At 39.7% G+C, this 13,612-nt stretch overlaps 1 protein-coding gene across 8 annotated transcripts in view; it reads left to right on the forward strand.

The window, feature by feature from the left end:
- Positions 1-13,612, forward strand: part of COL12A1 (collagen type XII alpha 1 chain) — a 114,417-nt gene that overhangs the window by 76,153 nt on the left and 24,652 nt on the right. For all 8 annotated transcript variants that reach the window (XR_004969004.1, XR_004969003.1, XM_036318289.1 and 5 more), the window contains 8 exons: positions 847-970; positions 1,117-1,260; positions 3,075-3,239; positions 4,565-4,603; positions 4,700-4,838; positions 8,379-8,521; positions 8,937-9,046; positions 13,126-13,275. Coding sequence is in view for 6 of the 8 variants with exons in the window: in XM_036318289.1 (XP_036174182.1) it covers positions 847-970; positions 1,117-1,260; positions 3,075-3,239; positions 4,565-4,603; positions 4,700-4,838; positions 8,379-8,521; positions 8,937-9,046; positions 13,126-13,275 (1,014 nt within the window). In the remaining 2 variants the exon portion in view is untranslated. The remainder of the gene's footprint in view (positions 1-846; positions 971-1,116; positions 1,261-3,074; positions 3,240-4,564; positions 4,604-4,699; positions 4,839-8,378; positions 8,522-8,936; positions 9,047-13,125; positions 13,276-13,612) is intronic.

The raw sequence follows: 13,612 nt of genomic DNA on the forward strand, positions 1-13,612 counted from the left end.
TACTTTATGGACTATACTAAATTTCAAATCCTCAAATAACCTTGTGGATATTATTCCAACCCAAGAAGAGTAAAAAGTCAGGCCAGTTACACTCTCAATTTAATGTGTCAACAGCTAAGCCAGTTTTCCATCCTTTTGGAAATTTAAGATATCTAATAAAAAATAAAAAAATAGCTATCATATTTTATTAACTTCTCTGTGCCAACTATTTTGCATACATGATTACTACACGTGTTTTTACAACAATCCTAGAAAGCTAGTATAATTATCTCAATTTTTCTGAGGAGGAAACTAAAACCCAGAGATGTCGGGAACTTGCCCAGGGTCACATGGCCATTAATTGGCAGAGCTAGGATTTCAGTCCAGCGATTCCTGACTACAAAGTCTGTACTCTTTCCACTAAATCACACTGTCACTAAGTTTGTGATGAGTGCTGATTATTATCACACATGTGATATTTTCGTATTACCCGAAGGAGTGGATGTGGTCAGTGAGAAGGAGCACTTGGCTGCAGAACCAATTGCTTAGCCCACAGTTGAGTTCAAGAGAGTGTGTTCTCATTGCTCCTCGATTTTACCCATCCCTTCTTATACCCTGGAGAAAGGTGCCATATGAATATAGTATATTTATATGTTCATATCAATTATTGTCTATTCATTAAAGATTAGAAATTAATTTACTGAGCCAACAGCAGTCAGTGTTATAATACTAGCTATAAAGAGCTTTATAATACTCTGTCAGGTCTGAGACACTTCCTTTTCCCATTCGGCAGTTAGAGGATTCACTGGAAAATTGAAACATAAAAAGAGATGACTGACCCTCCCCACAAACCACATTTTCTTTCAGGTCTCATTTGTACAGTACAGTGATGAAGTCAAGTCTGAGTTCAAGCTGAACACGTACAATGACAAGGCCCAAGCCCTCGGGGCCCTCCAGAATATTAGGTACAGAGGAGGAAACACAAGAACAGGTCAGTTGATCAGAGTGTTTGGAGTGGAAGAACCGAGTGTACCATCTCCCTCTAACATTCGAATTCTTAACAGTTGGGCATGGCTAATGGCACTTGGATCGTTTGCACTGAGGTGACACTGAAATGTTTCATGCCGCCCTCTATAGGCAAGGCTCTCACGTTTATCAAGGAGAAGGTCTTGACCTGGGAGAGTGGCATGAGGAAGAATGTCCCCAAAGTGCTGGTTGTGGTCACAGACGGTCGGTCACAGGACGAGGTGAAGAAAGCCGCTTCGGTCATCCAGCAGTCAGGTAAGCCCCGGCCTGAGTTCCATGCTTAGTGCTTGCACTCATATGTTAACGGTTTTGAACATTCAGAAATGATTGCAAGAACCCCCACATTTCTGATTTACTTTATTGTTCCTGTTGAATCTGTATGTCATACTCTTATAATATTAGTTTATGTTTAATTGTGGGATGGTTTGGTGATTGCTCAGAAATAGCATGGTGTATAGTCTTTGGGTAAGAAGTGATTCAGGGTCTGTCAATGAGCAAACTAGATTTCTCATGGGGGCTGGAAGGCTGTGGAATGCAAACATGGGATGATCCCAGAGCAGGCTTCCTGCCATAGCAGAAGTGAGTCTTGATGCTGGCTCCTATGCAAGGAGAACATAGGGAAGCCTTCACTTTAGCACAGCCTGGCAGGTGCAGGCTCAAAGCAGGTTTCTCAAAGGTACACTGCACAGGAGGAACAGCCAGGTCCCAGGGACACGTCTCTGGGGCACATCTTGGCAAACAAACATCCTTAGTGCCTCCTGGCAACACTGCCCTTTGGATGAATTATTTAGGATTATTAGAGATGAAACAAGGTAATTCCAGTACTTGCATTAATGCCCTCTCTGAAGCCCCCTCAGGTCCAAGGTAGACATATGTTGTGCATTATCTATTGCAGTGATTGAAAAGTACTTGGTTACATGGAACTGCACTGATCTTTTTATAAATTACTGCTACTGATTTATGCACTTTGATCAGATTTCAGCATATTTCGCGCTCCTAGCTGACTTAAGTTTGGGGTTATGAATACTTACTCCTTATATTACCTTACTTATACCGAATTATGTAACTCATTCCTTACATAGTTATTTTTTAACAGTCAAATCAAGCTTTTGGAGTAAAAACTTTACTTGTATTAACCTAAATAAATAAAGTTATTGCTAGTGGGAATTGTATATTTCATTTTACTTTTTAAACATTTCTTTTTTTATTGATTTCAGAGAGGAAGGGAGAAGGAGAGAGAGATAGAAACATCAAATAATGAGAGAGAAACATTGACTGGCTGCCTCCTGCACGCCCCACATTGGGGATCGAGGAATCAAACCGTGACCTCCTGGTTCATAGGTTGATGCTCAACCACTGGGCCATGCTGGCCGGGCCATATATTTCATTTTAAAAGTGACCAGAATGCTGCCTTTGAGCTTGAGTTTGTTGAGAATCAAATTTTTAAGTGAGCCCATTCCTGGTTTCTGAGTCACATAAGCTTAAAATGTTAATGGTGCCCAAGAGAGCTGCAGAATTCTTGGGTCTATCAGCACTGTAGATCTGTGGAAGGAAATGAGCACCATGTTAATCTTTCTGCTCTGAAAATGTTTGCCTTTTGTTAGGATTTTATTCTAGGAAATCCAATTAATTGAATTTTATAATCCAGAAAATAGGAAGACCTGGAGAAAGGACATGTTTATTTATTTATTTTTAAAATATGTTTTATTGATTTTTTACAGAGAGGAAGGGAGAGGGAAAGAGAGTTAGAAACATCAATGAGTGAGAAGCATCGATCAGCTGCCTCCTGCACGCCCCCTACTGGGGATGTGCCCGCAGCCACGGTACATGCCCTTGACTGGAATCGAACCTGGGACCCTTGAGTCCGCAGGCCGATACTCTATCCACTAAGCCAAACCGGTTAGGGCGAAAGGACATATTTATTAAGGAGAGTTTGTGTCAGTTAAAAGGACGTGCTGCACACACTGAGGAAATACAGCATTGATTCTGATAAGATTTTACTTTGAGTTGTTTAAACAATAAAAGACGGGGAAAGGGTATGTAATTCACTCTGTAAACATGCTTTTCAGGGTTCAGTGTCTTTGTCGTTGGTGTGGCTGATGTGGAGTACAACGAGCTTGCCAATATTGCCAGCAAACCAAGCGAGCGGCACGTGTTCATTGTGGATGACTTTGAATCTTTTGAGAAGATAGAGGACAACCTCATCACATTTGTCTGTGAAACTGCCACCTCAAGTAAGTCATGGTCCACATGGGACCATAATCTCACTTGTTTTGAAAAATAACTATTTGGTAGGCCATTCCCTATCCTATATGGGATCAAGCCTGTGCATAAATAGATCCTGGGAAATCCCTTGAGAACCCGATGAGTCATTGTTCCTATTGAGATTGTGCTAAATGTGTGCTTGTCAGAGGTCCATTTTAAGCTTTGAAGATGTAATATATTCCTTATATGGAAATAAAGTGTTTTAATACATCCTTTCCCCACCATCCCAATGCCTGTGACATTTGAGTAAATTAATCTTCAGCTTCGGGAATGCGTTTATAGAAGCATTACTGTGAGATGAAGGTTTGCCCCTATTAGTAATCAATTGGTGTTTGTTCTGTCAACATCCGGGCTTCAAGGGAGCAATGAGAAAACTGACTTGTACATGTGTGCTCCATAGGAATTTATTTGGTTCCCATTTGTCGTTTTGGTTATAGATTTTTCTCCTTATGCCAAGATCTCATGTTCAACTTTTAAAATACAGTGAAGGTCAAAACGTCCATTATTTTTGTCAATTTATCCTCTTCCCCACCCATTAACACTGATTCTTGGGGCATTAGATTATGGAGGCAGTTGTGCAGCTAGTCTAGACTTTTGATCCTAGGCAGGGCTATGATTTGTAAGTGTTACAGTTTCCCCTATTAAACATTATATTAAATCCTCAGAGGTCTGGGAGAGATGGCAATAGTAAACAATGGTCAGTACTTTACTGTGAAACTGACCTTGAAACTCAGAAAGGAGCTGTCCTGGTGCAAGGTGGGCAGGGAACTACAGTTGTCGCATGTCCACTCCCAGTGGTCCTGAAAGCCACTCTCTGGGATTCCTGGCTCTGGGGGGCCCAGTGTGAAAACTGCTGTAGACATGTCATTGTTACACGATGTTTGGTAGGCAAGCTTGACAGAGAATAGAAGAGAGTTGGATGGCAACATACTCCTCTTGCCTTTGCAAAAATCTGAAATTCCCCGGGTGGGAGAAAAAAAAGTTCTTTAAGCTATTTATAAACATCTGAAATTCCCCCTTTAATTGTATTTTACTATTCTTAAGAACATTGTAGAATTCTAATTGGGTTGGAGAATGTTCAGAAGACATTGCTAATACTGGTCAATAGTATAATTTCTCCTACACATGGGAAGTCTACAAGAAATCCATTATAAAAAAATTAGATCAATGTGAGTCTTTATAAATACATGAACAATTTCATTATTTGATATATGTACATCGCTGATTTGTGTCCAGATACAATGTTTGCATATTGCGTTGGTGAATCATACTTAAAGAGCACTGTCTATTGCAGATTGCCCTCTCATTTATTTGGATGGCTACACCTCACCAGGTAAGCATTTATAAGCGTGGGCTAATTTGTTTCAGGGTTCAAGCCAAAACATAATTTAAATGACCTCACTTCAATATTTCATTTTCTGATGTAAAGGTTTTAAGATGCTTGAAGCATACAACCTCACAGAGAAGAATTTTGCTTCCGTCCAAGGCGTCTCTTTGGAGTCAGGGTCTTTCCCCAGCTACTCCTCCTACAGGCTTCAGAAGAACGCCTTCGTAAATCAGCCCACAGCGTAAGTGTGACAGCAGGCGGGTCTTTTTCTGACAATGATGATTTTTGAGGCTCTTGGAATCCTGGAACTTTCGATTGGTCAGAAGACTCCTTATGAACGACCTAGCTTAATTTCTGTCAATGCAGTTGGGTTAAGTGTCTTCCTCCAGGTCACACAGGAGATGAGGACTCCAGCCTTGGTCTCCTCAAACCTAAGCATCTCACCCTGGTTCTGTAGGATTATGGATTCCTGGCCCTTTTGAATTCAAGGCGAGGATCATATCTATGCTTTTGCTAAGGGAGGCTGTTTAAACAGGAAGGCAACTTCTTATTTGGAACGCTGCTCCCTGTGGTGCAGAGGGACTGCTGCAATAGGCGCAGGAGGAGAGCAGCATTCTTTTCAGGGTTTCACAACCTCCAGCAGATGAAAGCCCTCGCAGCTCTGCTTGTCCGCGTTCTGAGGGGCTGCGGTTGATTTTTATTGGCCGCTGCTCCCACGATCTGCCGGGGAGCTCTAGATCAGTGGTTCTCAACCTTGGCTGCACATTAGAATCACCTGGGAATCTTTTTAAAATCCTGATTTCTGGGCCTCGTCCTCCGGAAATTCTGTTTCTTTGTTGCTAATGTTGTGGCCCCACCCCATAACAAAGAAACGGAATTTCCGGAGGATGAGGCCCAGAAATCAGGATTTTAAAAGGATTCCCCAGTGATTCTAATGTGCAGCCAAGGTTGAGAACCACTGCTCTAGATGTTGTTATTTTTTACTCCATGAAAGTTTGCACCTGGGAACGATAACCAAAGTATGTATTTTTTATTCATTAGAATGGAAACATTTTAATCTTGAGAAATATGTGTTTGGCAACTTAGAGAGCGAAAGGAACACGCAGAAATAAAGCTTTCAGTAACTGAGGACAGGGTCAGAAAATGCTGCCTGAAATGTGAAACGCTCTGGGAAAGCTGACGGAAAATTCAGACTAAAACCGAAACTAATTTCCTTTAAGGAAGCAGAGATCGTATTGTAGTGGGGCCACACTGAAGTTCCTAACTCTTTGATGGTCAACCAGGCTGGTTCCCAATTTTAGGTTTTTCAGTAAACCTTCAGACCCAGCGTTTAACTCTCAGTCACCCCAAGATTTGATACCTACCTTTAAAAGATTTTTTAAAAATTAATTTCACAGAGGAAGGGGGAGAGAAAGATAGAAACATCAATGATGAAAGAGAATCACACAGGGGATCAAGCTCGAAACCCGGGCATGTGCCCTGACTGGAAATTAAACCGTGACCTTCTGGTTCATAGGTCGACGCTCAGCCACTGAGCCACCTCGGCTGGGCAATACCTACCTTTTTACTCATGACAGCCTATTGTCCTCTCATGAGTCAGAGCTTATGGCTCAGTTAATGAAGGACTCATTAACTGAGAAAGAAGAAAAAAAATGGGCAAGGTTAGACATAAATTAATATGGAGAAGATATTATTTTTAACATGGGCTATTATGGAGATAGTAGGCTTTTGAACACACAGAAGTTATTATATCTGCTTGCCCAGAATACATGTTTAAAAGGCAGAGCAGCATCATATTCCAGAAGTACCAGTGGTGTGGTTGGTGCAAGGGCTTGAAACCTCAAGAGACATTCTGGGCCCTCTGTCAAGATTCACAGAAGAATAGGTTCTCCTTTGTCTGAGAATTGATGATCAAGGCCTTTTTCCTGCCTTCAGAAATAAAATGTTATTAAATAGTCTCAGACAGAAAACCATCAATTTACCTTTAATGGTTCCCCTGAATAGCGATGGAGTCAACTCTGGGAGGACACATGGAACCACATGTTTTTGTCTAACAGCCTTAGAGCAAAGCAACATTTCCCTTTAATTGAATTCCATCCCTTTATCAGCACTAAACGTTGGCTTGGCACACGTACATGACCTTAACATTTATTACTCGTTTTCTTTTTAGGAACATGTAAGCTTCTGGAGATTATGTGATTTATTTATTTCAAGGGAGGAATTTGGGAGTGTAAAAACTACTGGAGAAAGCGAGGGAGAAATTAAAACCTTAAGCTATTTTATAATCTTATACCCCTGACACTGGGAATTAAGTATATTTAGTGAGATTCATTTTCTTTAAGTTACATCCATAGGTATAATGTTTATCACTCTAAAATTAGTATGTAATTTTGCAATTGTTTATGTGTCTAGAAAAAATTAGTTGTTAGGATAAAAGACCATTTGGCAATTTCCCAGACTTCTGTGACTTTATCAGATCTACCCGAATAAAAGAGAAAAATGGTAATTCGCGTATGGTGCTACCGTTTTCATTGGCTAATCAGGGCTATATGCAAATTAACTGCCAACAAGATAGCGGCTAATTTGCATATGTAGGCACAATGCAGGGAGGCGAAAGGGAAAGCAGGAAGAAGCCCCCTGCCACTGACAGTGACCGGAAACCCAGGGGGGAGCTAAGAGCTGGGGGGCAGGGCAAAGGCAGCGCCATGATCAGAGAATCAGGTGCCTTTGCCGCCTTGGCCAGTGATAGCAGGAAGTAGGGGTGGAGCCAGCGATGGGAGCTGGGAACGGTCGAAGCTGGCAGTCCCGGGAGCTAGGGGTCCCTTGCCTGGGCCTAAAGCGGAGCCCACGATCGCGGGGCCACTGCAGCTGCGGGTCCCCGCTGCCTGAGCCAGACGCCCAGGCCAGAGGCATTAGGCCTGGGCAGGGGCGGAGCCTGCAACCACGGGGAGCTGGGGGTCGGAGCCGGGGATTGGGGGGATATGATGGTCCCCTTGCCCAGGCCTGAAGCCTGGGTCAGAGGCGTCAGGCTTGGGCAGGGGGTGGAGCAAGCGATCAGAGGGAGATGGGGGTCCCCTGCCCAGGCATGATTCCTGGACCAGAGGCCTCAGGCCTGGGTGGGGGTCAGAGCCAGTGATCGGGGGGAGATGGAGGTCCCCTGTCCAAGCCTGACACCTCTGGCGGAGGCGTCAGGCCTGGGCAAGGGGCCGATCAGGCGATTGGAGGGTGATGGGGGTCTACGCCTCTGGCCGAGGCATCAGGCCTGGGCAAGGGGTAGAGCCAGCAATCGGAGGGGTCTGGGGGTCCCCTGCCCAGGCCTGACGCCTGGGCCAGAGGCATCAGGCCTGGGCTGGGGGCAGAACCAGTGATGGGGGGAAATGAGGGTCCCCTGCCCAGGCCTGACACCTCTGTCAGAGGCGTCAGGCCTGGGCAAGGGGCCGATCCTGCGATTGGAGGGTGATGGGGGTCATGCCTGAGGGCTCCCAGTATGTGAGAGGGGGCAGGCTGGGCTGAGGGACACTCCCCCCCCCCCCCCAGTGCACGAATTTCATTGCACCGGGCCCCTAGTTATAAATAATCTATTACTACTTACATAATGGACCTTTAGTGCTTGTTCTTTTGATGTCTTTCCTAAAATTTTCCCCTTCTAATATGTTGCCAGATTATTATAAATGACTTCTAAAACTACCCATAATAAGATTCTGGTCCAAAGATTTAAAATATTCTCTATTTCTGATGAGAAATTTTTATTAGTGAATTCATTCATTTGTTTTATCCACAGAGATCTACACCCAAATGGACTCCCTCCTTCATACACGATTATATTATTGTTCAGACTTCTCCCAGAATCTCCCAGTGACCCTTTTGCAATTTGGCAAATCACAGACAGAGACTACAAACCACAAGTTGGAGTGATTGCAGATCGTAAGGATTTTTATCTTATTTTAAGGCACATGTGTACATATTGTTGATTAGGTTTTCTCTTGACTTCTTTTTATAAGGACCTTCTGAATATGCAGAGTGGGGCAAAAGTAGTTTATAGTTGTGAATATGAGAAACACAGAGTTTATTTTTGTATTATTCATTAATTATTATATTATTTTCCATAATAACAACAACTATAAACTTACTTTTGCCCCACCCTGTATATATTTACTTGACATATGCTTTTGTTTAAAGTTTAAAAAATGTAGCTTATTAGTAAATATTTTAATTATGTTTTATCCCAACTAAAACTATTGAATTTTTTAGACATCTTACCAAAAAAAGCCATCATGAATACTTTCAATATAAAGTATACCAGGCATGTGATTTAGTAACAATTACGTGTTAATTACAGCTTCTAGCAAGACATTATCATTCTTTAACAAGGATACAAGAGGTGAGGTGCAGACTATTACATTCGACACAGAAGAAGTGAAGTCATTATTTTATGGAAGTTTTCATAAGGTAAATATTATCTGGTTACTTATAGAAAAAAGAATATGGCTTGATATTTTAAGTTAATTTATTTTATTATTTGTTAAAATGTTATGCTAAATTGGTAAAATATAACTATATCTTTTAAAAATAAAATCTTATGCTAATATCTTTTAAAAATTTGAATCATGTAGCATGACTACCTTTTCTAGCTACCATTTTATTGTGAACCATTACATTATTTTATTTCCAAAGCTTAATTTTTTATTATATTTTAATTGATAGGATTATTATTTTATAAAGCTGCTTCTGCTTGCTTGTTTATGGTAAAGTTACAGACATGCCAGTATAAAGGTTATCACTATCTGCCAAAATAATAAAGATAAATGTTTATATGATTAACATTTACATTAACACACTGTGGATTTTCTAAAATATCTTGTTGGAAGTTCTAAGATGCGTTCTTATGGGATTGTCTATTTTTGTTTATCTTAATTAATTCCTGTGCATGTCAACATCAAAGGATAATAGAGACTTTCTGTAAGATTTTTAAAAGATGATTAATTGACAAAAGTACTGAAGTTTGACATATTAGAAAAGAAAAGGATAAGCTAGGTTAGGAACGGACTTTTTAATAGTATTTCTTCATCCATTGGGTTAGCAGGAGGAATACCTCTGGTTGCACAAGTGGTCTAAAATTTCTCCAGCATGACACTCAAAAAGTTAATCTCCTATATAGAAGACAAGTATTTCCAGTTCAATCTGATTCTCAAGTGAAAAGTGAAAAACTTCTCTGTATTTGAGTAGATGTAGCTGTTATTTCTTGCTGATTCTATTCCTGAGAATTTGGGTTCTTTCCAGAATGCTTTTCTTATTCGTGAATTAAATTCTCAGTCAGGATGGCAAGAGATTCTTCCCAGGAAGCTCAAAGAGGCTTCCCAATGTGCACATTAGCAAAATACAATGAAAGAAAACAAAGCTCTTTGAGAATAATGGAATATCCACTTCACAGTTTATTGACTTTCATGGTGAAGTGCATGCAATAAAATAAATGCCTCATTGGGAAAGCAAACTCTAGTTTGGCAAATATTATTAGCTTCAACTTCTCTTTATCCAATATTAGATGATGAATCTGGCAAAGTTCTTATGAACTTTTTTTGGCTCATTGCTACACCTATTAAATTTATATTTGAGTAACCTGTTAAAAAGGACTATTTCATTTTTCCTTCCATACTCTCTAAAGATATTAGAAATTTAATTTCTACTAGCCAACTGATAGCCATTTATTTTTAAGTTTTGAACTTTCATTGAATGCTTCATTTTACTTGAGCAAAAAAAGAAATATTTTGCAGAGGTCTATAGCGACAGTCAATTATTGCAAATCCAAGATCGTTATTTTTGGCATTGCTTCATTTGCCTTTATAGAAAGGTATTTGTAGTCTTAGGTTTTTCTTCTTACAAGTCTGCCCTCCTCAAATTCTCTACTTTCTTTTTTCCATACTATGTTTCTTTTTATTAGTTTTTTCTTTCCACTTTTTCACTATACTCTTCCTTCTTCCATTCCCTTACCCCATTCTTTTCACCTACTCTCCTACATCATTTATCTATCAATTCAAGTAACAAGTTCAATCACTATTGGCTATTACATTCTTTACTGATTCAAGGATTCAAACATTCTTCTTTGATTTTCCATCTAATCCAGGGACTGAAGTCCTTCAGTCCGTGGGATGAGTAGCACTCCCATAGCAGGGAATGAGTGGAAATGACATGCAGGGGGCTCTTGGGAAAGAGAGGGTAGGCTAAAAGAGCTTCAGCAGGGACTAGCAGACAGCTATTGATTCTTGAAAATTCTCTTGAAAAGTTTTTTGTGTTTCCATTCTGTTGTGACAGATGACATATATCCAAGTGAGAAATTTCCGTTAAGAGGTAAAAGAGGAATAGATGAAAAATGAACTTTTAGAGAATGGCAGAGTATGGGCTGGGAGATGAATCAGAATGAGTGCTTCTATTTCTTTCTGCTGGTCTGTGAAATTTTCACAGTTTAGAGATGGTTTCTTAGTACTTAGGACGAGGGTCTGCAGATGAAGAGCCCACTCTAAAATGTGATTATGCATGTGTTTAAAATGCAGTAGAACATGCAGAAGAGATTGTAGTAAAACATGTTTTTAGCATGTGCTTAGTATGGTTGACATTGAATGACCAGTATATTTGGGATAATTTTGTACAAACTAAGAGTCTTGATTTTGACATAATTCTGGATACTATAATTTTTTTAAAGTACTTTGTAATATTTACCTCTGTGATTGTTCACACAAGAGCTAACAAATAAGGTTTAGTCCTTTTTATAATTTTTATTGAATTTATTGGGGTGACATTGCTTAATAAAATTACACAGGTTTCAGGTACACAATTCTATAGTACATCATCTGTATATTGCATGTGTTTACCACCCCAAACCAAGTCTACTTCCACCACCATTTATCTCCCCTTTACCTCTTCCACCTCCTCCCACCCCTCCTTCCCTCTGGCAATCACTATACTATTGTCTGTGTCCAAAAGGGTGAAAGGATTAAGCAAAAACAACAACAACAACAACAAGTTTTACTTCCTATCCTATATAATAAAAAGCTAATATGCAAATTGTCCCCTCGACTAGGAGTTCAACCAAGAGTTCGACCAGGAGTTTGACCAGGGGTGGGGCCGGCAGGAAAACTGCCTGCAGTCCCTCCCCCTGGCTGGCACCACCTCTGATCATCCCCACCCCCACCATCAGGGTCGGGGCTGGCCCACCAACCGCCTGCCGCCCCTTCCCCCGGCTGCCTGGCCCGATCTGCCTGATCGGGGTGGGCTGGCCTGACCCCCACCCATGCACGAATCGTGCACTGGGCCTCTAGTTAGATAATAAATGTCTTGGGAATGCTTGTATAATGCTGTTCTTGAATTCAATGTTAGATGACTGTGCTGTGAGCATTTAAAATTTCTTTATTTTTAGTAAGCTATGTATTACTTTTATATAAATGCCATATGTAATTCATATTTGCCACTTACAGATGCACTAAATTAGTGTTTTGGTGGTGATTCTCAGTGGGAAAAATAGTTACTGTTTTAAAAAAATCTCTAGGGATTGTCCTTATGTTTATTGACTCAAAGCATTTAAGGGAACTTCTGTTTCTTTTAACTTGGAGCTGAACTTTTCAAAATAATCAAGTGCTTACTTAAGTATTTGTGCTGTGATAAGTGAAAACTATCAACAAGACTATACACTTTAAAGATTACCTGAAACCATTTTTTACATTGTTGAGATACACATGTTTTATTAATTATCTGTCCTCATAGATTTCTTAAGATTCCTAGTGTACTCAATATCAGACAAAAGAATAAAGTTGAATCTTGATCTATTGGTTTCTAGAGCTGAATCTCTATAGAAGACGTATGCTGGTTCTTACTATGTTAGGTATTTATATAGTATGAAAGTTCTTGTTGACTGAAATTTGGAAAAAATTATTCCTGGCCAGGTAGCTCAGTTGGTTAGAGCATCGTCTGATACACCAAAGTTGTGGGTTTGATCCCTGATCAGGACGCATAAAAGAATCAACCAATGAATGAATACAGTGGAACAACAAATCGATGTTTCTATCTCTGTCTCTGTCTCTCTCTTAAATCAATAAATAATATAAAAGAAAACAAATTAAAAATCCAACTTAGAAAGTCAGTGAAAGACATTCGAGGCTCTGTTTTACTGAATATAATAATAAATTATTGGTTTATTAGCTTGTGTTTGAATAGTTCTTTATAGTTTACAGAATCATCTCATCTATATTATCTCTGGTCATCTTAGTAACAAACAGTACATGGTGGGAAAATAAGAAATTATGCATGTATATGTGGCTGAAGGAAACTGACCTAGAGAGGGTACATGGGTCATTTGATTTGATGTTAATAAATGACAAGACATTGCAACCTGGTCTTGGATTTTAGTCTAAAATGCTTCTTTGGGGGATGAGAATAGCTTAAAGAATACATTTTTAAACCTGTGATATGAAATATGAAGAAGTCAGCCAATTTTTTGGTGGTGAAAAATTTATAATGGAAACAAATGATCTTTATAGGTTCATATCGTAGTGACCTCAAAAAGTATTAAGATTTACATCGACTGCTATGAAATTATAGAAAAAGACATCAAGGAAGCTGGAAATATCACAACTGATGGTTATGAAATTCTTGGGAAACTACTTAAAGGGGAGAGGAAATCAGCCACAGTAAGTAACGCATTTTTATTTTTCTTGGTATCTTTAGTCAAGATTAAAAGGGCATTTTTTAAATAACAAGTGAATTGTTTTTTTCTCAGTGAGTTTTAAATTGTTAAATTTCTTATTCGGATTGAAACTTGGGAAAAGTAATATTCAGGAAATATGCTACTGACAGAATATAATAGTGTGTTTTATTGCTAAAACAAAATAAGATGTCAAGGCAACAGAGAACATCATGCAATCATCTTGAAACTGGATCAAATTGGAGAGTACAGCACAAATCGCTGCCAGGATGATCAGTGAAATCTAAAATAATTCACTTTTTTGTTCTTCAAAGAGAGTAATT

This window comes from Myotis myotis, unplaced genomic scaffold (genome assembly GCF_014108235.1).
Source record: "Myotis myotis isolate mMyoMyo1 unplaced genomic scaffold, mMyoMyo1.p scaffold_m19_p_7, whole genome shotgun sequence".
In the NCBI taxonomy this organism is placed as follows: Eukaryota; Metazoa; Chordata; class Mammalia; order Chiroptera; family Vespertilionidae; genus Myotis; species Myotis myotis.